General features: G+C 41.4%; 1 protein-coding gene across 1 annotated transcript in view; it reads left to right on the top strand.

Annotated features, from left to right (window-relative positions):
- Positions 1 to 755: 755 nt before the first annotated feature.
- The window catches only part of LOC143126114 (uncharacterized), a 32,131-nt gene continuing 6,062 nt past the window's right edge, over positions 756 to 26,824 (top strand). The window contains 31 exon segments of the mRNA XM_076288030.1: positions 756 to 796; positions 3,186 to 3,214; positions 3,749 to 4,007; positions 4,123 to 4,237; positions 4,528 to 4,618; positions 4,720 to 4,826; positions 5,355 to 5,565; positions 6,393 to 6,518; positions 6,743 to 6,860; positions 7,272 to 7,410; positions 7,505 to 7,615; positions 7,775 to 7,844; positions 7,977 to 8,114; positions 8,414 to 8,578; positions 8,911 to 9,005; positions 9,710 to 9,836; positions 10,162 to 10,417; positions 10,889 to 10,932; positions 11,115 to 11,227; positions 11,339 to 11,490; positions 11,597 to 11,735; positions 11,862 to 11,972; positions 12,231 to 12,410; positions 12,513 to 12,650; positions 12,705 to 12,806; positions 13,067 to 13,223; positions 13,532 to 13,660; positions 13,796 to 13,943; positions 15,791 to 15,834; positions 15,925 to 16,146; positions 16,298 to 26,722. Coding sequence (XP_076144145.1) covers positions 756 to 796; positions 3,186 to 3,214; positions 3,749 to 4,007; positions 4,123 to 4,237; positions 4,528 to 4,618; positions 4,720 to 4,826; positions 5,355 to 5,565; positions 6,393 to 6,518; positions 6,743 to 6,860; positions 7,272 to 7,410; positions 7,505 to 7,615; positions 7,775 to 7,844; positions 7,977 to 8,114; positions 8,414 to 8,578; positions 8,911 to 9,005; positions 9,710 to 9,836; positions 10,162 to 10,417; positions 10,889 to 10,932; positions 11,115 to 11,227; positions 11,339 to 11,490; positions 11,597 to 11,735; positions 11,862 to 11,972; positions 12,231 to 12,410; positions 12,513 to 12,650; positions 12,705 to 12,806; positions 13,067 to 13,223; positions 13,532 to 13,660; positions 13,796 to 13,943; positions 15,791 to 15,834; positions 15,925 to 16,146; positions 16,298 to 26,722 — 14,302 coding nt within the window.

Raw genomic sequence — 26,824 nt, 5'->3', positions numbered from 1 at the left:
TTTGGACAAAAAGGTTAAAAAAAAAAGCATAAGGGTTTGCCTCTGTGTACACAAGATATTGTGCCATTTCGGACTAATGCATTAGGAACCCATTATTAACGACTAAACGACATGGGTTGGCACTGGTATTTATAAATCATTTGATATATCAAAAATACCCCACCCCTAGTATTGTTTACTGCCCCATTCATTGATGAGGAAGTTCAAAGCTAAGTTGACATAGATATCAGAGGCCTCTTGAGGAGAGAGCCTTAAGCCATTAAATAAGTTGAAATATGAAATAAACACAAATGTTTAAAGAGTTCCTGAAAAAAATGTGCAATTTCTGACATTCAACTAAATGTAGTCAAAACACTCAAAAACAGGGATGTTTTTAGTTTGCAGGCAGAAAACTATTCCACAATTTTTACATATATTATTACACACACTTGTTTCTCATTGTCTTGATATTACAGTATCATAAGCCTAAATTCTGAAATGACAGGTGTGTGTGTGTGTGTGTGTGTGTGGTGTGTGTGTGTAAGGGGGGGGGTGCTCTAAAACCCGCAAGGACGTCATCTGTGGAAACTCACACTAAGTCCTGAGCCCAACCCTCATCCTGACTCCCAGACATCCTGATGTCACTCCTTAAGAGAATGTGGTATAAAGCTGTCAGCACAGGTGAGAAACTCTCTAAATCTACCTGTGCGGAATCCGTCACACCACACAGGGGACACTATGGGGACTGAGAAGGATATATGCACAGGGATACTGACATGGCTCACCCTCTCCATCTCTCTGACCTCCTCACAAACAGGTAAGTGAAACAGATGCCATGAAGCGATATGGCATGGTTAAATAAAGTCAATTAAATTAAATTACCTGACATAGCTTAATAACGAATGTCTTTTGTCAGGCAACCTGAATTAGCCTACCATAGAAAATCACATTTTGTAGAATTTGTTGCTATTTCTTCCAGTTTATGTATACAATATATATATATATATTTTTTTCTAATCCAATAAGCTAAATAATGAGACTTTATGTGCTTATTCATACAGTTTCTGATATTGTCATCATTTTAAATCTCTAAGATTGTCATTAGGCTATTAATATTATTAGAGTCATTATTATATCATTGATGGGATAAGAACAACTATACAACAATTAGGTCTGGTAGAACTATTTATTAATTTCCGATTGGAAGAGAGGCATTCCATGGGTCTTCACGAGTGGCGATATAATGGCTGCCGAGGTATCCCGTTATACGGAATTAATAGACTCAGAAGTTTCCTCCACCCGAGATTAATTCCGTATAACGGGACACCTCGAAGGCCTGCTTATCACCCGGTTGCCACTATTCACCTTATTCAGCCCCGCCCATTTTTTTATAGCGCCCTCCATGTATGCGCGCAAAATAAGGTGAATAGGCAATAGTCATGCCTTTATGGCACGCAAAGGAAACAAACGGTTCTATTAAGTTGATTCCATTTGTTGCGAAGCCTGCTTCCAGGCTCAACCGTCGTCCTACTATGGTTATTATGTAAGGGATAACGGCCGCCGAGGTGTCCTGTTATACGGAATTAATGGACAAGGGCGAGGGGCAAAAACTCCCCGACGCGCAGCGGAGTCCATTAATTCCGTATAACTGGACACACCTCGAAGGCCGTTATCCCGCTTATCACCAGGTTGCCACTGTAAACACTGGAAACACGCGATTCTGTTTAAAAAGAAGCTCACTAGTTCAGCTTGTACAACTTTAGCATGGACCAAAAGATTCTAGAGCGCTGCAACCGTCGTCCTATGGTTGTTATAGTTACCATTCATAAACATTGATATGGAACGGTGTCCTGTTATTCAGAATTAAAGGCCACCCGCCAGCCAATCAGAAAAGAGTATTTCTTCTCTCCGGGTGATAAAGGCTAGTTATCATTCATAAGTAAAGGATAATGGCCGCCGAGGTGTCCTGTTATACGGAATTAATGGACGAGGGCGAGGGGCAAAAAACTCCCCGACGCGCAGCCTCCGCCCGAGTCCACACCTCGAAGGTCGTTATCCAGCTTATCACCCGGTTCCGTTTTAAAAGAAGCTCACTGTTGTACAACTTTCGTTGGCCCTATAACAGCGATAGCATGGACAGTTAGCTTGTTTACAGTTGATTCCATTGTTGCAAAGCCTGCAACCAAAGATTCTAGAGCGCTGCAACCGTCCTCATACTATGGTTGTTATAGTTACCCTTCATAAGCATTGATATGGAACGGTGTCCTGTTATTTAAATAGCCACCCCACCAGCCAATCAGAAAAGAGTATTTCTTCTCTCCGGGTGATAAGCACTGATATGGAACGGTGATTAAACTTTTTTTTTTACCAGATCTACTTCATAGGTGTCCCGTTATTCAGACGTAATAGCCACCCCACCAGCCAATAAGAAAAGAGTATTATTCTCTCTGAGAAGAAATATTCCTTTCTGATTGGCTGGCGGGGTGGCTTTTACTGTCCATGCTATTGCTGTTATAGGGCCAACGAAAGTTGTACAACAAGCTGAACTAGTGGGCTAGAAGAGTTCTTTGCCCCTCGCCCTCGTTCATTAATTCCGTATAACAGGACACCTCGGTGGCCGTTATCCCTTACGTAATCACTTTGCATACTGCATAGAATTATCCAACGCGAACATTCCAATAATTCAAAGCAATAGAGCAATTTCGTAAGATCACGGAAACGGCAAGGCTAAGATTGGAAGTATTTTTGTGGATGGAGGATGAACACAGAAAAATAAAATTATTTAGGCCTAGAAAATCTAAATAAACAATAGAAAACCCAATTTTGTATTTTTAAACAAGTAAGGGATAATGTATAGAACGCCGGTCATTACTGGGAAAATAAGTCCCGACAGGGCGAACCCTTCTTGTTCCGCCCTGAAGGGACTTATTTTCACAGTAATGACCGGCGTTCTATACATTATCCCGCTTATTATACGGCTACTTGCCAAAACGAAATAATAAACTCCCCACGATATCACTTTAGCCTACATAACCTAGCCTGTTTGTTACCGTTCATCGTGGCATTTGCTGAGAAACAAATAGTTCGCAACAACACACACTGCTGAACTTGAATCAAACATTCTTTAGAACACAGCTGATCAACCGTCTGCTTTCACGTTTGAATGAAGTTCCAGTCCTTGCGTAGTGATATGAAAGACGTATCAGAAGCACAAAACCCGTTGCCATTGACAGCGGTAATTATATGTTTGCAGCGGTAATTACATGATATATCTTACCGCTAGAACTTTGGGAAATCCCATTCAAGTCAATGGAGCGTTCTACTAGCATTGTGAAGAGCCGTATAATAAAATTAGTTAATGGAACTGTTGTTTAATAGCAATACTGTATGACACTTGTGGGCGTGGTGTTGGTAAAGGATATTGCCACGGCTGTAATTACCTTCATCAAACGGCCTTCGGACTCGTACCCACGGCCGAATTACAGCCATGGCGATATCCTTTACCAACTCCACTCCCACTCGTGTCATATCGCTTAGATATGTACACATGTAGTTGGTTTCATGGTACATATTACAAGACCTGTGTCTTCACTTTCTCATTCATTCTATGATTGATCTTTCAGTTGGCCCAACCACCATCAATATCATTCCTACTATGACAACACAGGTGTTCTCTGGTAAGACTGTCAGCTTTTTCATTATAGTTAGTAGGCTAGGCTAGCAATGTCCTCATGAAGACAAACTGGAAATCTGGTTCCTTATTTTACAGCTAGTCAAGCACACAACGAACAGGTCTGCAGCACATGGGGTAATTACCATTTCAAGACATTTGATGGAGACATCTTCCAGCTCCCGTCCAGCTGCAACTACGTCCTGGCCTCTCAGTGCAAGAGCAGCTATGAGGATTTCAACATCCAAATAAGGCGGAAGTTGGAGAACGGCCTGCCAACCATCAGCAAGGTCACCATGATTTTGGAGGGTGCCAGAGTTGAGCTGACCACAGGCACTGTCAGAGTCTCGGACCAAATGTGAGTTGTGTCAAAAGTAGAAAATAAAATAGTTTAAAAGAATAAAGAAAAAAAAAATCCAGGGACAACTGAAAAGGCCAAATTAAGGACTGATATTATATGGTTTTTTCCCCAGTGTGACACTGCCATATGGGAATTCAGGGATTTTCATCGAGAGAACATCTTCTTACATCATAGCAAAGGCAAAACTGGGACTGTTACTCATGTGGAATGAAGATGATGCTGTTTTGGTAAGCCATCACAGTGATTAATAAAAAAACTAAAAATTAATAAAAACAGCCTTCTATGCTTGAGGAAAACAGCCTTCTATGCTTGAGGAAGACAAATGTGATGGGAATTTTGTGTAACTTACATTAAAAAATGAGACTAAAAATAGACCCAGGTTTTTCTTAGACCAGAGGTATCCTTTAAACCCTCTTCACATAGTTTAAGAAGTTGGTTGAAACATCTTAAATAAGGACCTACATAAGGACCTGAATTACATTCATGACTAACATATTATGTTGGCCCCTTACAACAGGTTGAACTGGATGCAAAGTATATAAATCAAACCTGTGGTCTCTGTGGCGACTTCAATGGAGTCCCAGTGTACGATGAGTTCATCATGAATGGTACAGTTCCATGAGAAAATCACTGTTAAGGATCTATCACGGTAAATGATGTAACCTATTTGTAATTCCGATAAATAAAAACACACGTCAATGTGTTGCAGGAGATACCCTGTCACCATCTACATATGGAAACATCTGGAAGATGGATGGACCAACGGAAACATGCGAGGAACAGCCTTTGCAGGAAACACAAAATTGTGGAGATGAGGTGAGAACATAATTAAGGAAAGCTAGCCAATTTCCCCAAAAGTTGGTGTGTTCCTTTAACACCCACACCCATGGTATATTTGTGATACCCTATGGACTTCAAGTATGCTACTGCTTTGAGTGAACTGCTTTTAAAGGTCTTGTAACAGTTTATTCTAGATGTGCTCAAAAAGTAGACAGTCCTGGCTCTGTTAATGGGAACCACAGTGACATGCCTTCTGGTCTGGATGATACAGTATATAGGCTATGTATTTATCCTGTCATAATGTGTACACTTCTTCTCAACTACTTTTTACTTTTTAAAATAGTTTTTATATTTTCTTTTATATTTTGCTATTTCCCTGGTGTGGGATAAAATAAGGTCTTATCTTATCTTATAAGTACAAATAGAGGATCATTGTAAACCTTTTGTGCACTTGAGGATGCTCTAAACCAGTACACATTGTTTTAAAATGGGAAACTTCCCAGGTTTTGGGTGATTTGTTTAAATGTTGGCATTGACATCTGTTTTGTATCTTTTCCTGTGCAGAATTTTTGCAGAAACATGTTCTCAAGTGATTCCTTCAGTGGCTGTCAGGATGTGGTGGCAATTGATGCATTCATTCAAGTCTGCATGGTGGACCTGTGCCACTGCAACACCTCTGCATCCTTCTGCTTGTGTGGTACCCTGGCTGAGTACTCCCGCCAGTGTGTCCATGCAGGAGGGAAGCCTGACCAGTGGAGATCTAACTCTTTCTGTCGTAAGTGTTTTCAACAGAGAGTAAATAAAGAAAAAGAGATTTACATGCAACAATGTAAAAATCCTACCAACTTAAGCTTAAAGAATTGACAAAGAAATATCACTGGGTGAGTGCTAGCACAAGATTGTTAGATAGAAACTTTTATTGACCTTTTTGACTTAAAGGTACAATATGCAAGATTTTTACCTTAATATAACTTTTACGAAGCCAATTTGATGGTAAATAAACTTGTAGTAGGGGAATCAGTTCACCTAGCATAGCCGTAGCGGGTCACTACCGAGAACCAGCAATGTGACTTCAAGAATTGCTGACCTGAAGACATCTTCTGAGAATCTTGAAATATTACCTTGTCAGTAGATATAGCTCTTTGGAGATACTTTTTACCTTTTGTTAGTCCTTTGTCCCAAAGTAAAATATAAATACAGCTCTGGAGACCGCTGCACATTTTTCTGATGTCATCCGACGGTTGCTGAGTGACTTTTGAATGAGTTGCCGGTCATATTCAAAATTAAGAGACCACTGCAAATTTGAATGTGACCATCACCTCTTTCGAATGTCACTAAGCAACCACAGGATGACATCAGAAAAATGTGCATTGGTCTCTTCATTTTTTCCAGAGCTCTAGAGGGAGCTCTAGAGTCGCCAAATATACCTGAAACTGCATACCTTTAATAGATAGTGTTATTGACCTGTTCAGATATGAATGTACATCTTTATACAACCCTAACCCTAAGGGATAGACCAAACAGTCATGACAGGTAATGCGCTGTTTTGCATACAGTTTGTTTTGTTTCGTCTGGCTAACTAAAGCTGTGTCTTTTTGGCAGCTAAGTCATGTCCTCAAAACATGGTGCACCAGGAGTGTGGAAGCCCATGTGTGGACACCTGCTCAAACCCTGACAGAGGACAGGTGTGTGAGGAGCACTGTCTGGATGGATGCTTCTGCCCACCAGGTACATGGACTTCTTATTTCTTTTATTTTTCTATCCATGTGCATAGGCATTTCTCTAAAGTTTGATGCTAATTACATAAAGACAGGCTGAAATATTAAACATGACATTATACGTACATGTGACATATGATTTCAAACACACTGTACATATATTGTGCCCAACTGATTTGCCTATAGTTGTATTAATAATGTATTGAACCGGTAACCTTTTCTTTTCATTGTAAGATACTGTCTTGGATGACATCAACAAAACTGGATGTATACCACTAAGCCAGTGCTCATGTGTTCACAATGGAAAAATATATGCATCTGGAGAGAATTACACCAGTAGCTGTAAAGAATGGTAAGAATAATGCCCAGCAAAAATATGTGAAAGTAACATACACTTTCCAGTGTACTTTTAAAAAAAAATGCCAATGGTAACTTTTTGGACATATTTCTGGATTTAAAATGCTATATTGATACCATCCGCTAGCTGCCTGTGCCCTGAATACACTGTAAAAAAACAAGGTCTCTGTGGACAGTCCAGGCTCCAAAAATGGCAACAAAAACAATTTGGTCCAGTCTGGACCATAAAAACATAACAAACTGTTCCAGCCAATCACCAACGATATGCACATTTAGGAGATTTTCAATTGCATGAGAGGGAGGGGAGGGAGTAGCGAGCTAGTTCTCTGTTTTGTTTGAACGTCAACAGAAGTGACGTTACCTAACATCGCTTAGGGCACCTTTAACATGTCATCTCTTGCTCTAGCACCTGCGTCGGAGGTCAGTGGAGCTGTCTGGAGAACGACTGCCCAGGAACATGCACAGTGGAGGGGGGTTCTCACATCACCACCATGGATGGAAAAGCCTACACTTTCCATGGGGACTGTTCCTATGTCCTTTCTAAGGTGAGAGAGGTCTAAACAAGGCAAGTAAGGCAATTCAATTTGATGCACTAATTTTTGAAGGAATAATATATATATATTTTCTTTTTTCCTTTAGCATTGCTATGGGGATGAATTCACTGTTCTTGGAGATCTCGTGAAGTGTGGTTTAACTGCCAGTGAGACCTGCCTAAAGACAGTGACTCTAGCTCTTTTTGGAGGGATTACTGTGAGTTTAAATTCTAAATATTAGACATGAATGCATATCAAATATTTTTAAAATGTGATGTTTTTGTGATTAGATTAGTGATGAACAATTGAAGCATCTTGAAGAATTTTTGATTATACTATTTGATGTAAGTTGACTTTTTTCTCTTATCTCTTGCAGGTGGTTAAAGTGGACCAAAGTGGAAGTGTTGATGTGAACAGAATATACTCTCAGTTGCCACTATATACAGGTGGGAACTTAGATCATGCTAAAGCCTAAAATACATAGAATGTAAAACTTTCCTAATCTTTTATAATTTGTACCCACGGTGACTGGAGACCCTTTGATTAACATCATATTTTTTTTCATTGATACTTTGTAGGAGAACTCAGCATCTTCAAGCCATCCTCCTTTTACATTGTCATTCATACCAACATTGGTCTCAGTTTGGAAATCCAACTTGTACCAATCATGCAGGTTTACATCACTGCCAACCCCACATTCCAGGGGCAGACATGTGGTATGTTGCTTTAATGGGTGCATACACCTGCTAATGAAAACTACTAATATAATATGTATCTTACCCAGAGCAAGAAACCCTCCCTTAATCTGAGCATGTACTGTGTTTTGTCTCATCATGTAATGGCTTTTTGCCATATGCAATCAAATCCCATTATTCATTCTTCACAAACTAATGAGAGCACTTGTCCTTGATTTCAGTAGTAAGTAGATATTGGGATGGTTATAGTACACCTAATGTAAGCTACATTTTCATCCTTTAAAAAATGTGTCATAAAATGTCTGAATAAAATTCTTTAGGACTGTGTGGGAACTTTAACAACATGCAAGCTGATGACTTCACAACCATCAGTGGACTGAGAGAGGGCACTGCTGTGGACTTTGCCAACACCTGGAAGACAAGAGCTAGCTGTCCCGACGTGAAGAGAAGCTTTGAAAATCCCTGCAGTTTGAGTGTTGAAAATGGTATGTCATCATCAGGTCTCAATTCAAGTCCAAATAAAATTGCAAATAAATCTCACTGTTAAAAATGTCCATGTAAATGTACAATAAGTTACTGGCAGCACAGTTGCCAGCACGTAACTGTATTTTTATATACAGTACAGCACAATACAGTATTGGAACTATAGTACGAATTACTTTTTTTTAAGGCTGACCATTGTATTGACACAACTACCCTTTATCACTGCCACATTCAAAGCAAAGTGTGACAAAAATGTGTCTGATTTATCATGTTAATTTATCAATTCATGTACTGTAAACATAAAACTGTGATATCTATTTCCTTTTATTTACAGAGCGGTATGCCCAATACTGGTGTTCCATGCTGACTGATCCGGCAGGAGTTTTTTCTCCGTGCCACTCAGAAATTAGCCCAGACATCTACAAAACAGTGAGTTTTTTCATGCTGCCAGTTTGCATCTGGCTTCTCCAATCCCCACAACTCCACCTATGGTTTCACTATGCAGCACACCATTGCAAATGCAATTATTTAGCGTGTATATAGCTTACTCTTTATCCTGCCTGTTATATGGGTACTTGCTCTTTATGCCAGGCTTTATTATTATTTTATTATTAATTAATATTATGATTAAAAATAATAATAGTACATTATGATTGGGCACTAGTGATGTAACACAGTGTTTCCCAAACTTTTTTTCTGGGGACCCACTTTTTAAAAATGACAGACCATCGCGACCCATTTTAACTTCAGATCTAACATGCAACCTGCATGCAACCACCAATATTTAATTTATTAGACAACGTAAATTGTGCTGGCGACCCAAATAAAATCTCCTGCGACCCACCTGTGGGTCGCGACCCAGTCTTTGGGAAACACTGATGTAACAAATAGTAAAGTATTTGCTCTTGTCATTAATCTGCAATACAGATCAGATTTCTACAAGCCATAACACATGTATTCAGAGTAATATATTATATATTATTTACTAACACAAATTATATATTACTGTTATGTTTTATCTGGAAGAGAATACTCACAGACTTTACAAACTAACCTTGCCTCTAAAATCATTGTTGTGATAGCAGCAATAAGCTCAATTAAACAGCAAATCCTATTAACTTTTTCTGCCGCAGAACTGCATGTACGACAGCTGCAACTGTGAGAAGAGTGAGGACTGCATGTGTGCTGCTCTCTCATCCTATGTGCATGCATGTGCAGCTAAAGGCATCCAGCTGAACGGGTGGAGAGACACAACCTGCAGTGAGTAATTGTAACTGCTTTTGGGAGTTTGTTTTTATATAATTGAGAGAATTTTCTCAGAACACTATTCTTCACTATACTTAAAACTCTTTAAACTACATTATAAATGGATTAGCCATACTATACTTACACACACTGTACATTGTTCCCCTTTCTCTCTCTCATCTATTCATTAAATTATTTCTAAATCTGTCTTTATCCTTTACACCTCTGAACAGGAAAGTTGAACAGCTAAATGCCATTTCACTAGGCCTACATGTTTTACAACAGTATCTCTATGTATGTGACAAATAAAAATCTTTGAATCCTTGAATCCTCTCTCTAGACAAATACACCAACTCCTGCCCAAGCAACACTGTCTACTCCTACAACATGACAAGCTGTGGCCGTACCTGCCGTTCCCTCAACCAGAATGATTACTCGTGCCACATTGACTTTGTGCCAGTAGATGGCTGTGGTTGTAAGGAAGACACCTACATGAATGATCGAGGAGACTGTGTGGCTGCTACCAGCTGCCCTTGTTATGATGGCAACACTGTGATACCATCCGGAGAGGTCATAAGTAAAGATGGAACCACATGGTGGGTTTATGATTTCTATCATATAAACCAGAAACACGTCATGGCTTAAGGCTCGATCATTCATTTTTCAAGTTTTAAAAAATCTCTTCAGAGAATAACTAGGCTATATCTGTTAAGATTCAAGTTCAGTACATGTGAAATTGTTGTTGAGCTATTACTTAAAAATCACCATAACCAAATTCAGACCGCAACCTTAACCATAAATTGTAATTGATGGAGTGTCAACAGATTGAGGTTGAGACAGAGGTTGTTGATAATCTTAGCATCTGTAGATAGTCTGGGCAGACTTTCCAGGTAAAGTGTGACTGGCATTTTACTGGATGCTTATGTGAACAACACTGTTAAAATGTGTGAAGGCACATGGAATGGTTTGGGATTTTTAGGACAATTTTGTTGGAGGACAAATGAAACTTTGTAAATTGGCAGGTAAAAACTGTTTATAATGAAGAACTTGTTTATTACTCTATTTAGCACATGCAAACAAGGACAACTGCAGTGCATTGGTAAACTGCAAGGTAAGTAGATACTTCACATTTTATTAATTTTCATTGCCACAATCCTTATCTTTTTACCCTCAATGTAACCATAATTGCTATTACTATTGTTAGTTGCCTCTTTCCACATATTACCATGTTTACCACCAACACATCCTGTAATACCAAAATAACATCACAATGTCATTGTTATCATATTTTAGCCATGTTAATAACATGTCCTGAGCCCATGGTGTACTTCAACTGCTCCAGTGCTGGCCCTGGAGCCAAAGGTTCGGAGTGCCAAAAGAGCTGCAACACTCTGGACATGGCCTGTGTGAGTTCCCTACTTCATGTAGCCAAGTCTGAGGAGAACAACAAATCTGAATTTAAGTTTTCTTTACAAGAAAGGAGCCTTTTGTGACTCACTGCTGTTATGTCCATACAGATAAGCACAGAATGTGTGTCGGGATGCATGTGTCCCTCTGGCCTTGTCACCGATGGAAAAGGAGGATGTATTAGCGAGGATGATTGCCCCTGCACCCATAATAGTGTTCTATACCAGCCTGGAGAGACTATCAAGGTTGACTGCAATACCTGGTATGTTTGTTTGACTTTTCTAAGACATCTTATACAATTGCAAAACATTCTTATCATCAGGAACTCAAGCAATGAATGTCTGATATTCCTCTTCATATCCAAACAGTGTTTGTAAGGACAGAAAATGGCAGTGCACTTTCAACCAGTGCCACGGCACTTGTACCGTCTATGGGGATGGACATTACATCACTTTTGATGAAAAACTGTACACGTTCAGTGGAAGCTGTGAATACATTCTTGCCCAGGTTAATATTTTTACTTTTACCTGTATAGATCTATGAAATTAGATTTGACCAAAAAAAATCTTAATCACATACTAAGTCTTGGTTTTGCCATCTTTTGTAATCTTTGTCAAATTATCTGTCATGCAGGATTTCTGTTCCAACAACAAAGACAATGGCACATTCAGAGTCATCACTGAGAATATCCCATGTGGAACAACAGGCACCACCTGTTCAAAATCCATCAAGATTTTCTTGGGTGTAAGGAATCTGAACTCATTCTTTTTAAAAAAAATCTTAAATGTCAGGAGCGCTGCCCTAGCCACATTCAGCCTGCGTCCCCATGGGATCCCCAGTTTGATTCCAATTCAGGGTCATTTCCTGATCCTACCTCCATCTTTGTCTTTCACTTAACTTTTGTCAATCTCCACTGTCCTGCCCTACGTATATGTATGTATTTAAAACAAAAAAAAACATTAACTGAGGCAGGGCAAATATTCAGTTACACTCTCTTTGCAGAACACTGAGCTGATTCTGACGGATGGGAGTTACCAGGTGGTCCAAAGAGACTCAGGAGAGCAAATACCCTACAAAACCCGCATTATGGGAATCTACCTGGTTATTGAAGCCGATAATGGCCTTATTCTCATATGGGACAAGAAAACAAGCATGTTTATAAGGCTCAGTCCAGAATTTAATGTAAGTTTACCTGTTTTGCATCCACAACTGTATACTGTATAATGTGCTATCTCATGCAGATCATTCAGGAAAATTCATCTATATCAATATCAATCCTGACAGGGTCGCGTCTGTGGTCTGTGTGGAAACTACGATGGTAACACCAACAATGACTTCACCACAAGAAGCCAAGAAGTCGTTATTGATGCCCAGACATTTGGTAACAGCTGGACGTTCTCTTCAAGCTGTCCAGAATCAATGGTTGCTGTGAGCCCGATGCTTGCTGCGAGCCAAGTGCTTGCTGTGAGCTCAAAGGCTGCTGTGAGCCCATGCGCTAATAATCCCTACCGGCAGTCCTGGGCTCAAAGACAGTGTAGCATCATCACAGGCACGGTCTTCTCCTCCTGCCACTCTCAGGTAAGAACAGGGGCCACGGGAGGAATCTATAGTTACAGGGAGGCTACACCGGGCGCGTAACTGAAGTGTTCCGTTCACGTAGTGTATGCTGCAACAATTAGCTTCCACTATAAGGACGCTTAAGACCAATTTAGACCAAAGGAGTTAAATAATGTCTGGTGCAAACACCAAAAAAAAAGAAGAAATGTTTTATTGTTTTACAAATTAGACAATAAAACACATCTGAACAATGCATTGTGTAAATTATATATTTTTAAAAGGTGGATCCCTTGACTTACTATGATGCTTGCGTGAGTGACTCATGTGCCTGTGATACTGGTGGAGACTGTGAGTGTTTCTGCACTGCAGTGGCCGCTTATGCAGCCGCCTGTAATGAAGCTGGAGCCTGTGTAGCCTGGAGAACCCCAAAGATCTGCCGTAAGTTTGTGCTCCCATGAAATAATAATCACAATGCCACTATGTTAAAACAAAACCCCTTGCTGTTGCTTCACCAGTATTATAAATGCAACCTAAAAGTTTGCCTGAAGCTACCTGAAAGATATAGCGAAGATACACACGAAGGATCATCTAATTGCAATTCCCATTTACACATGGCTTGACCAAATCAAAGAAATACATACTTTCCTGACTCACAAGAGGGCACACAAACATCACAAACATATACACTGTGTAAAGTAAAAGTTTACTTTACTGTAATTTCCCAATGGCGTGTCCTCTCATTGCAGCTCTCTTCTGTGATTACTACAACCCACCTGGTGAGTGTGAGTGGCACTACAAACCCTGTGGAGCTCCATGCATGAAGACCTGCAGGAATCCCACTGGGCAGTGCTCTCAACAGATACCAGCGCTTGAGGGTACGTTTCAACAACACAGGGCAGCAGAACCCAAATCTCTCACTACCAGACATCCTCAGTTTTCCACCAATGTCCAAAACGCTATGCAATCTGCTTCCAAATAAGACTTTCAGTTTTATGCTCTGCTCTCTGTAGGTTGTTATCCTCAATGCCCCTCTGATCAGCCATACTTGGATGAAGATCAGATGAAGTGTGTGGAGAGAGAGGCATGTGGCTGTTATGTTGGAGAGATTCAATTCAGCAACGGACAGAGTGTACCCACCAATGAGTCCTGTCAGACATGGTATGAACTATATTTTTGTTCCCATAAGAACAGGTAAAAACCTTAGTTAATGAAAATGAATTGACTCCATTAAAAATACCTCACCAAGACAGACACCGTTTTAATATTTCAAGATCAAGTACATATTTGATCTACTAGCTGTTTTGTGAATTTGCTATGCTTATAAAACATTATACAGCTGTTAAGTATGTGTTTGCAAAGTTAATACATTGGTTACTAGCTATAGTAACTATACTGGTTAGTTTGCTAGATTTAAACAAAAACTCTGTAAATGTCTCTTTGAACTAACCCTTCATGCGACAGCTTAAAATTAAGGAGATTATAAATCAGAGTATAGTGATTTAAAGTTCATTCCTTTATTATTTTTACATGTGCTAGAGCACCAGTCTAGAAACAAACAGGGTTCTGCATATATTTCCTTCGAACTCAGGCACCTGTAAAAACAATTGGCTTCATGAACCAAATATTCCGATCTCTAGAAAAACAACAGGAATTTTTATTTGTAAAAGCCTGTTAGGGCATGATTGTCCCCTCTCTTCTCTCCACCTGCTGGCCTGCTCTCAAACTGCACTTATCGATCCATTTGAGAAACACTCTAGCCCAGGGGTCTCCAACCTTTTTGGGAATGAGGGCTACCTGAAGACCCGAAATCATATGGAGGGCTACTCATTTGAAACAAACATACAGTCATCCCTTTTTTGCGAGGGTAGTCCTCCTAAATAATAGGCCTATGAGATTTGTACTTTTAAATGATCAATATTGTGTAGGCCTATGCAACACTACCAACATTTTTGTTCAGTTTGTTCATTCAAAGTTTGCATGGGGAATCTAATCTATTTTATTATAACAAAAAAAAAAACAATCGTTTTGTGCAATTAATAATTTGGGTTAAAATTTGTACCCAATTTATACCCACCCACCATTATGAATTCAGGGGTTGTTTAAGTTCTGATTTCAGTGGACAATTCAGTTTTAACATTTCAATAGTAATCGCCCACACCACCCTAACATATGAAAATTCCTTTTAAAGTTATTGCACACCTGAAATCTCTCCATGATCTGACAAAAAAGGTAATGCACAGTCCTGCTCAGTCATGCATGCAACATTTTCAGCGCTATTATACGGCAGTAGCCTATGGAGGAGAAAAGGCCTGTGAGCTAAAGCAATTGTTTTTCAGTTCTTGAACAATCATGCAAGAACCGTATTTGACGAACATGGAATGGCCACAGAACTTTTGCAAAGATATGCTTCCATTGGCTACACCAGACGAGCTAGTTTTGCCCCCTTTACTGTCTATGCGTGCGAGCAGCGTGTATGCGCTCCGCTTCTGTTGTTGTTTAAAGACTGAATGGGAAACGGATTTGGAGCCAAAGGCTAAAATTCAACGCAGCTACAATTTGTAAGATATCACCAATATCAATTTAATGTTACAGATGTATGGCTACATACATTCTTAAAATGGTTCTGGTCTAGACTTAAATATCGATTGAAAACTTCACAATAGAGCATGTTTTTAGAGCGTGATCTGCAGGCGACCTGTTGGCTATTTTTAGAAGGTGCGCTGGGGGCGCCTCATAGCCGTCCCGCGGGCTACCTGGTGCCCGCGGGCACCGTGTTGGAGACCACTGCTCTAGCCTCTTTTATTACCATAACAACCTTGCAGTTGAGCAGTAAACATAACAGTTGTGTATACCACATCACGATTTACGTTCTGTACTTATGTATGTGTGGTACAGGTGGCATGGTGAAATTACTGGCAAATTACTGAACTGAAAATACATTTGTTAATTAAAATGGAAACCTTGGTAAGATGTGGGAGATTTGATTTGTTTTTCTCCATTTCCAGCTATTGTTCATCAACTGGAGTTCAGTGCCACTACGATGTCAATGGTAAGGAAATCCTTCAGACTAAAATGACATACATTTAGACCATAATGATGCTGTTTCTGAGTGTATTTCACATATTTCTGTTCTCTGCAGCATGCATTTGCACAGTAAATGGCCAGGAATACCACTATGGATCAGTTCTCTACAATACAACAGACGGGCTAGGTGGTTGTATAACAGCCATTTGCGGTGTAAACGGAACAATTGAAAGGCAACTTGAACCTTGTGACATGACCACATCTATCCCTACATCAACACCAATAAGTTCAACAACAGCTGTGCCTCTTACAACAGTCTTTGTCTTTACATCAACAGGTGAGTCCATATTTGAATTAATTAGATACCCTAACAAAGATTAGAAACAAGACTAACAAAACAAATTTGAAATCAAATACATCAAAAATATATAAATAAATGCAAAAAAGTGTCATTAACAGCCTGCCCTAATTTGCATCCAAAACTACAGTTGCGGAACAGACGACAACAACAGGTACACGATCAACATCAAGTGCAACTGCTGGGTCAAGTACACATACCTCAGGCCCTATTGTAACATCAAAACCTACAACTGTTACAACAACAACAGCCAAGCCCACCACAAACACTGTATTTGAGACAACAGAGGAAATCACATCAACAAGGCCACCAAAGGTTGAGACTACACTGCCAACAACTTCCTCAACAACTAGATCACCATCAACCTCCACAGAGATGACAACAGTTAAAACATCTCTTGAACCAGTGACAGCTACTTTACCTGTGATAACGCTGACAACAGAAGGGAGAGTAAGTCAAACTGCACAAGTTTCTACAACATTACATTCAACCTCCACTGAAACACCTGTCTCAAGCTCAGAAACCTCAACTTCCGCTGTGATTACATCTGGTCCAACTACTGCAACCACCACAACAAATGCACCTACAACAACAGCTCAAGCTGAAACTACAACAGAGGAATCTGCCACAACATCTACTAATCCACCAAGGGTTGAAACTACTGGGCCAACAACAGCATCTACAACGATTATTGTGGAAGAAACGACCACAACAGGTAAACTATCAACATCAAGCGCAACTGCTGGGCCAAGTACACATACCTCAGGCCCTATTGTAACATCAAAACCTACAACTGTTACAACAACAACAGCCAAGCCCACCACAAACACTGTATTTGAGACAACAGAGGAAATCACATCAACAAGGCCACCAAAGGTTGAGACTACACTGCCAACAACTTCCTCAACAACTAGATCACCATCAACCTCCACAGAGATGACAACAGTTAAAACATCTCTTGAACCAGTGACAGCTACTTTACCTGTGATAACGCTGACAACAGAAGGGAGAGTAAGTCAAACTGCACAAGTTTCTACAACATTACATTCAACCTCCACTGAAACACCTATCTCAAGCTCAGAAACCTCAACTTCCGCTGTGATTACATCTGGTCCAACTACTGCAACCACCACAACAAATGCACCTACAACAACAGCTCAAGCTGAAACTACAACAGAGGAATCTGCCACAACATCTACTAATCCACCAAGGGTTGAAACTACTGGGCCAACAACAGCATCTACAACGATTATTGTGGAAGAAACGACCACAACAGGTAAACTATCAACATCAAGCGCAACTGCTGGGCCAAGCACACAAACTTCAGGCCCTGTTGTAACATCAAAACCCACAGTTGTTACCACAACAACAGGCAAGCCAACGACAACAACTGTATTTGAGACAACAACTGAGGGAATTACATCAACTAGGCCACCAAAGGTTGAGACTACACTGCCAACAACTTCCTCAACAACTACATCACCATCAACCTCCACAGAGATGACAACAGTTAAAACATCTCTTGAACCAGTGACAGCTACTTTACCTGTGATAACGCTGACAACAGAAGAGAGAGTAAGTCAAACAGCACAAGTTTCTACGACATTACATTCAACCTCCACTGAAACACCTGTCTCAAGCTCAGAAACCTCAACTTCAGCTGTGATTACATCTGGTCCAACTACTGCAACCACTACAACAAAAGCACCTACAACAACAGCTCACGCTGAAACTACAACAGAGGAATCTGCCACAACATCTACTAATCCACCAAGGGTTGAAACTACTGGGCCAACAACAGCATCTACAACAATTATTGTGGAAGAAACGACCACAACAGGTAAACTATCAACATCAAGCGCAACTGCTGGGCCAAGCACACAAACTTCAGGCCCTGTTGTAACATCAAATCCCACAGTTGTTACCACAACAACAGGCAAGCCAACGACAACAACTGTATTTGAGACAACAACAGAGGGAATTACTTCAACAAGGCCACCAAAGGTTGAGACTACACTGCCAACAACTTCCTCAACAACACAGATTGTTGTAGACACAACAACAACTAGGTCGCCATCAACTTCTACTGAAACACCTGTCTCGAGCACAGAAACCTCAACTTCAGCTGTGATTACATCTGGTCCAACTACTGCAACCACCACAACAAAAGCACCTACAACAACAGCTCACGCTGAAACTACAACAGAGGAATCTGCCACAACATCTACTAATCCACCAAGGGTTGAAACTACTGGGCCAACAACAGCATCTACAACAATTATTGTGGAAGAAACGACCACAACAGGTAAACTATCAACATCAAGCGCAACTGCTGGGCCAAGCACACAAACTTCAGGCCCTGTTGTAACATCAAAACCCACAGTTGTTACCACAACAACAGGCAAGCCAACGACAACAACTGTATTTGAGACAACAGAGGGAATTACATCAACTAGGCCACCAAAGGTTGAGACTACACTGCCAACAACTTCCTCAACAACTACATCACCATCAACCTCCACAGAGATGACAACAGTTAAAACATCTCTTGAACCAGTGACAGCTACTTTACCTGTGATAACGCTGACAACAGAAGAGAGAGTAAGTCAAACAGCACAAGTTTCTACGACATTACATTCAACCTCCACTGAAACACCTGTCTCAAGCTCAGAAACCTCAACTTCAGCTGTGATTACATCTGGTCCAACTACTGCAACCACTACAACAAAAGCACCTACAACAACAGCTCACGCTGAAACTACAACAGAGGAATCTGCCACAACATCTACTAATCCACCAAGGGTTGAAACTACTGGGCCAACAACAGCATCTACAACAATTATTGTGGAAGAAACGACCACAACAGGTAAACTATCAACATCAAGCGCAACTGCTGGGCCAAGCACACAAACTTCAGGCCCTGTTGTAACATCAAATCCCACAGTTGTTACCACAACAACAGGCAAGCCAACGACAACAACTGTATTTGAGACAACAACAGAGGGAATTACTTCAACAAGGCCACCAAAGGTTGAGACTACACTGCCAACAACTTCCTCAACAACACAGATTGTTGTAGACACAACAACAACTAGGTCGCCATCAACTTCTACTGAAACACCTGTCTCGAGCACAGAAACCTCAACTTCAGCTGTGATTACATCTGGTCCAACTACTGCAACCACCACAACAAAAGCACCTACAACAACAGCTCACGCTGAAACTACAACAGAGGAATCTGCCACAACATCTACTAATCCACCAAGGGTTGAAACTACTGGGCCAACAACAGCATCTACAACAATTATTGTGGAAGAAACGACCACAACAGGTAAACTATCAACATCAAGCGCAACTGCTGGGCCAAGCACACAAACTTCAGGCCCTGTTGTAACATCAAAACCCACAGTTGTTACCACAACAACAGGCAAGCCAACGACAACAACTGTATTTGAGACAACAGAGGGAATTACATCAACTAGGCCACCAAAGGTTGAGACTACACTGCCAACAACTTCCTCAACAACTACATCACCATCAACCTCCACAGAGATGACAACAGTTAAAACATCTCTTGAACCAGTGACAGCTACTTTACCTGTGATAACGCTGACAACAGAAGAGAGAGTAAGTCAAACAGCACAAGTTTCTACGACATTACATTCAACCTCCACTGAAACACCTGTCTCAAGCTCAGAAACCTCAACTTCAGCTGTGATTACATCTGGTCCAACTACTGCAACCACTACAACAAAAGCACCTACAACAACAGCTCACGCTGAAACTACAACAGAGGAATCTGCCACAACATCTACTAATCCACCAAGGGTTGAAACTACTGGGCCAACAACAGCATCTACAACAATTATTGTGGAAGAAACGACCACAACAGGTAAACTATCAACATCAAGCGCAACTGCTGGGCCAAGCACACAAACTTCAGGCCCTGTTGTAACATCAAATCCCACAGTTGTTACCACAACAACAGGCAAGCCAACGACAACAACTGTATTTGAGACAACAACAGAGGGAATTACTTCAACAAGGCCACCAAAGGTTGAGACTACACTGCCAACAACTTCCTCAACAACACAGATTGTTGTAGACACAACAACAACTAGGTCGCCATCAACTTCTACTGAAACACCTGTCTCGAGCACAGAAACCTCAACTTCAGCTGTGATTACATCTGGTCCAACTACTGCAACCACCACAACAAAAGCACCTACAACAACAGCTCACGCTGAAACTACAACAGAGGAATCTGCCACAACATCTACTAATCCACCAAGGGTTGAAACTACTGGGCCAACAACAGCATCTACAACAATTATTGTGGAAGAAACGACCACAACAGGTAAACTATCAACATCAAGCGCAACTGCTGGGCCAAGCACACAAACTTCAGGCCCTGTTGTAACATCAAAACCCACAGTTGTTACCACAACAACAGGCAAGCCAACGACAACAACTGTATTTGAGACAACAACAGAGGGAATTACATCAACTAGGCCACCAAAGGTTGAGACTACACTGCCAACAACTTCCTCAACAACACAGATTGTTGTAGACACAACAACAACTAGGTCGCCATCAACTTCTACTGAAACACCTGTCTCAAGCACAGAAACCTCAACTTCAGCTGTGATTACATCTGGTCCAACTACTGCAACCACCACAACAAAAGCACCTACAACAACAGCTCACGCTGAAACTACAACAGAGGAATCTGCCACAATATCTACTAATCCACCAAGGGTTGAGACTACTGGGCCAACAACAGCATCTACAACGATTATTGTGGAAGAAACGACCACAACAGGTAAACTATCAACATCAAGTGCAACTGCTGGGCCAAGCACACAAACTTCAGGCCCTGTTGTAACATCAAATCCCACAGTTGTTACCACAACAACAGGCAAGCCAACGACAACAACTGTATTTGAGACAACAACAGAGGAAATTACTTCAACAAGGCCACCAAAGGTTGAGACTACACTGCCAACAACTTCCTCAACAACACATATTGTTGTAGACACAACAACAACTAGGTCGCCATCAACTTCTACTGAAACACCTGTCTCAAGCACAGAAACCTCAACTTCAGCTGTGATTACATCTGGTCCAACTACTGCAACCACCACAACAAAAGCACCTACAACAACAGCTCACGCTGAAACTACAACAGAGGAATCTGCCACAACATCTACTAATCCACCAAGGGTTGAAACTACTGGGCCAACAACAGCATCTACAACAATTATTGTGGAAGAAACGACCACAACAGGTAAACTATCAACATCAAGCGCAACTGCTGGGCCAAGCACACAAACTTCAGGCCCTGTTGTAACATCAAAACCCACAGTTGTTACCACAACAACAGGCAAGCCAATGACAACAACTGTATTTGAGACAACAACAGAGGGAATTACTTCAACAAGGCCACCAAAGGTTGAGACTACACTGCCAACAACTTCCTCAACAACACAGATTGTTGTAGACACAACAACAACTAGGTCGCCATCAACTTCTACTGAAACACCTGTCTCGAGCACAGAAACCTCAACTTCAGCTGTGATTACATCTGGTCCAACTACTGCAACCACCACAACAAAAGCACCTACAACAACAGCTCACGCTGAAACTACAACAGAGGAATCTGCCACAACATCTACTAATCCACCAAGAGTTGAGACTACTGGGCCAACAACAGCATCTACAACGATTATTGTGGAAGAAACGACCACAACAGGTAAACTATCAACATCAAGCGCAACTGCTGGGCCAAGCACACAAACTTCAGGCCCTGTTGTAACATCAAAACCCACAGTTGTTACCACAACAACAGGCAAGCCAACGACAACAACTGTATTTGAGACAACAACAGAGGGAATTACATCAACTAGGCCACCAAAGGTTGAGACTACACTGCCAACAACTTTCTCAACAACTACATCACCATCAACCTCCACAGAGATGACAACAGTTAAAACATCTCTTGAACCAGTGACAGCTACTTTACCTGTGATAACGCTGACAACAGAAGAGAGAGTAAGTCAAACAGCACAAGTTTCTACGACATTACATTCAACCTCCACTGAAACACCTGTCTCAAGCTCAGAAACCTCAACTTCAGCTGTGATTACATCTGGTCCAACTACTGCAACCACTACAACAAAAGCACCTACAACAACAGCTCACGCTGAAACTACAACAGAGGAATCTGCCACAACATCTACTAATCCACCAAGGGTTGAAACTACTGGGCCAACAACAGCATCTACAACAATTATTGTGGAAGAAACGACCACAACAGGTAAACTATCAACATCAAGCGCAACTGCTGGGCCAAGCACACAAACTTCAGGCCCTGTTGTAACATCAAATCCCACAGTTGTTACCACAACAACAGGCAAGCCAACGACAACAACTGTATTTGAGACAACAACAGAGGGAATTACTTCAACAAGGCCACCAAAGGTTGAGACTACACTGCCAACAACTTCCTCAACAACACAGATTGTTGTAGACACAACAACAACTAGGTCGCCATCAACTTCTACTGAAACACCTGTCTCGAGCACAGAAACCTCAACTTCAGCTGTGATTACATCTGGTCCAACTACTGCAACCACCACAACAAAAGCACCTACAACAACAGCTCACGCTGAAACTACAACAGAGGAATCTGCCACAACATCTACTAATCCACCAAGGGTTGAAACTACTGGGCCAACAACAGCATCTACAACAATTATTGTGGAAGAAACGACCACAACAGGTAAACTATCAACATCAAGCGCAACTGCTGGGCCAAGCACACAAACTTCAGGCCCTGTTGTAACATCAAAACCCACAGTTGTTACCACAACAACAGGCAAGCCAACGACAACAACTGTATTTGAGACAACAACAGAGGGAATTACATCAACTAGGCCACCAAAGGTTGAGACTACACTGCCAACAACTTCCTCAACAACACAGATTGTTGTAGACACAACAACAACTAGGTCGCCATCAACTTCTACTGAAACACCTGTCTCGAGCACAGAAACCTCAACTTCAGCTGTGATTACATCTGGTCCAACTACTGCAACCACCACAACAAAAGCACCTACAACAACAGCTCATGCTGAAACTACAACAGAGGAATCTGCCACAACATCTACTAATCCACCAAGGGTTGAAACTACTGGGCCAACAACAGCATCTACAACAATTATTGTGGAAGAAACGACCACAACAGGTAAACTATCAACATCAAGCGCAACTGCTGGGCCAAGCACACAAACTTCAGGCCCTGTTGTAACATCAAAACCCACAGTTGTTACCACAACAACAGGCAAGCCAACGACAACAACTGTATTTGAGACAACAACAGAGGGAATTACATCAACTAGGCCACCAAAGGTTGAGACTACACTGCCAACAACTTCCTCAACAACACAGATTGTTGTAGACACAACAACAACTAGGTCGCCATCAACTTCTACTGAAACACCTGTCTCGAGCACAGAAACCTCAACTTCAGCTGTGATTACATCTGGTCCAACTACTGCAACCACCACAACAAAAGCACCTACAACAACAGCTCACGCTGAAATTACAACAGAGGAATCTGCCACAACATCTACTAATCCACCAAGGGTTGAAACTACTGGGCCAACAACAGCATCTACAACAATTATTGTGGAAGAAACGACCACAACAGGTAAACTATCAACATCAAGCGCAACTGCTGGGCCAAGCACACAAACTTCAGGCCCTGTTGTAACATCAAAACCCACAGTTGTTACCACAACAACAGGCAAGCCAACGACAACAACTGTATTTGAGACAACAACAGAGGGAATTACTTCAACAAGGCCACCAAAGGTTGAGACTACACTGCCAACAACTTCCTCAACAACACAGATTGTTGTAGACACAACAACAACTAGGTCGCCATCAACTTCTACTGAAACACCTGTCTCGAGCACAGAAACCTCAACTTCAGCTGTGATTACATCTGGTCCAACTACTGCAACCACCACAACAAAAGCACCTACAACAACAGCTCACGCTGAAACTACAACAGAGGAATCTGCCACAACATCTACTAATCCACCAAGGGTTGAGACTACTGGGCCAACAACAGCATCTACAACGATTATTGTGGAAGAAACGACCACAACAGGTAAACTATCAACATCAAGCGCAACTGCTGGGCCAAGCACACAAACTTCAGGCCCTGTTGTAACATCAAAACCCACAGTTGTTACCACAACAACAGGCAAGCCAATGACAACAACTGTATTTGAGACAACAACAGAGGGAATTACTTCAACAAGGCCACCAAAGGTTGAGACTACACTGCCAACAACTTCCTCAACAACACAGATTGTTGTAGACACAACAACAACTAGGTCGCCATCAACTTCTACTGAAACACCTGTCTCGAGCACAGAAACCTCAACTTCAGCTGTGATTACATCTGGTCCAACTACTGCAACCACCACAACAAAAGCACCTACAACAACAGCTCACGCTGAAACTACAACAGAGGAATCTGCCACAACATCTACTAATCCACCAAGGGTTGAGACTACTGGGCCAACAACAGCATCTACAACAATTATTGTGGAAGAAACGACCACAACAGGTAAACTATCAACATCAAGCGCAACTGCTGGGCCAAGCACACAAACTTCAGGCCCTGTTGTAACATCAAAACCCACAGTTGTTACCACAACAACAGGCAAGCCAACGACAACAACTGTATTTGAGACAACAACAGAGGGAATTACATCAACTAGGCCACCAAAGGTTGAGACTACACTGCCAACAACTTCCTCAACAACACAGATTGTTGTAGACACAACAACAACTAGGTCGCCATCAACTTCTACTGAAACACCTGTCTCAAGCACAGGAACCTCAACTTCCGCTGTGATTACATCTGGTCCAACTACTGCCACCACCACAACAAAAGCACCTACAACCACAGCTCAAGCTGAAACTACAACAGAGGAATCTGCCACAACATCTACTAATCCACCAAGGGTTGAAACTACTGGGCCAACAACAGCATCTACAACAATTATTGTGGAAGAAACGACCACAACAGGTAAACTATCAACATCAAGCGCAACTGCTGGGCCAAGCACACAAACTTCAGGCCCTGTTGTAACATCAAAACCCACAGTTGTTACCACAACAACAGGCAAGCCAACGACAACAACTGTATTTGAGACAACAACAGAGGGAATTACATCAACTAGGCCACCAAAGGTTGAGACTACACTGCCAACAACTTCCTCAACAACACAGATTGTTGTAGACACAACAACAACTAGGTCGCCATCAACTTCTACTGAAACACCTGTCTCAAGCACAGAAACCTCAACTTCCGCTGTGATTACATCTGGTCCAACTACTGCCACCACCACAACAAAAGCACCTACAACCACAGCTCAAGCTGAAACTACAACAGAGGAATCTGCCACAACATCTACTAATCCACCAAGGGTTGAAACTACTGGGCCAACAACAGCATCTACATCGATTATTGTGGAAGAAACGACCACAACAGGTAAACTATCAACATCAATCGCAACTGCTGGGCCAAGCACACAAACTTCAGGCCCTGTTGTAACATCAAAACCCACAGTTGTTACCACAACAACAGGCAAGCCAACGACAACAACTGTATTTGAGACAACAACAGAGGGAATTACATCAACTAGGCCACCAAAGGTTGAGACTACACTGCCAACAACTTCCTCAACAACACAGATTGTTGTAGATACAACAACAACTAGGTCGCCATCAACTTCTACTGAAACACCGGTTCAAAGCACAGAAACCTCAACTTCAGTTGTGATTACATCTGGTCCAACTACTGCCACCACCACAACAAAAGCACCTACAACCACAGTTCAAGCTGAAACTACAACAGAGAAATCTTCCACATCTACTAAACCACCAAGGGTTGAAACCACTGGGCCAACAACGGCATCTACAACAACAATTGTGGAAACAACAACTACAACATTTAATCCTGTGACGGGTGCAACAACAAAACCCTCCAGTGCGTCACATGGAGTTGTTACCTCAACACCTTCTATACAAACTACAACAGAATTTACCACAGTTAAAACATCCCTTGAGCCAGTCACAGCTACTTTACCTGTGATAACACTGACAACACCAAAGGTAACAGGGGAGTCTACAACCATTTTCAGCACAGCACATACAACATTGATTGGTCCCATTACAAAGACTCTCGCTAACATTACTGGCACAACACCACAAACAACAACAGAGACAATTAAAGAGACAACTACAACCTCGGAACCACTGACAACAACACCCACTACTGTAACCACAACAACTACTAAACCACCAAGAGTTGAGACAACTTTGGAGACAACAACAGGTTTCACAACAGTCTCAACAACTTTGGAGACATCTATTGCTCCACTGACTCAAACACTGCCACACATCACTGGAACATTACCTCCAACAACATCGGGACCTTGTTCCTGCATAGTAAATGGAACCAGTTATCTTCCAGGTAATTATAAAAAATATTTGAGAATATTTATATTAAAAATGTGAAATAATTGAATAATTGAAATAAGTTCATGAAAACACATCAGGTGTATCATTTGTCTAT

This window comes from Alosa pseudoharengus, unplaced genomic scaffold (genome assembly GCF_046254945.1).
Source record: "Alosa pseudoharengus isolate Yale_2024_CS ecotype anadromous, Long Island Sound unplaced genomic scaffold, YU_APseudo_1.1 YU_APseudo_1.1_scf_16, whole genome shotgun sequence".
Taxonomy (NCBI): domain Eukaryota; kingdom Metazoa; phylum Chordata; class Actinopteri; order Clupeiformes; family Clupeidae; genus Alosa; species Alosa pseudoharengus.
The sequence above is the reverse complement of the archived record's forward strand: the minus strand, read 5'-3'. Positions and strand labels throughout refer to the sequence as shown.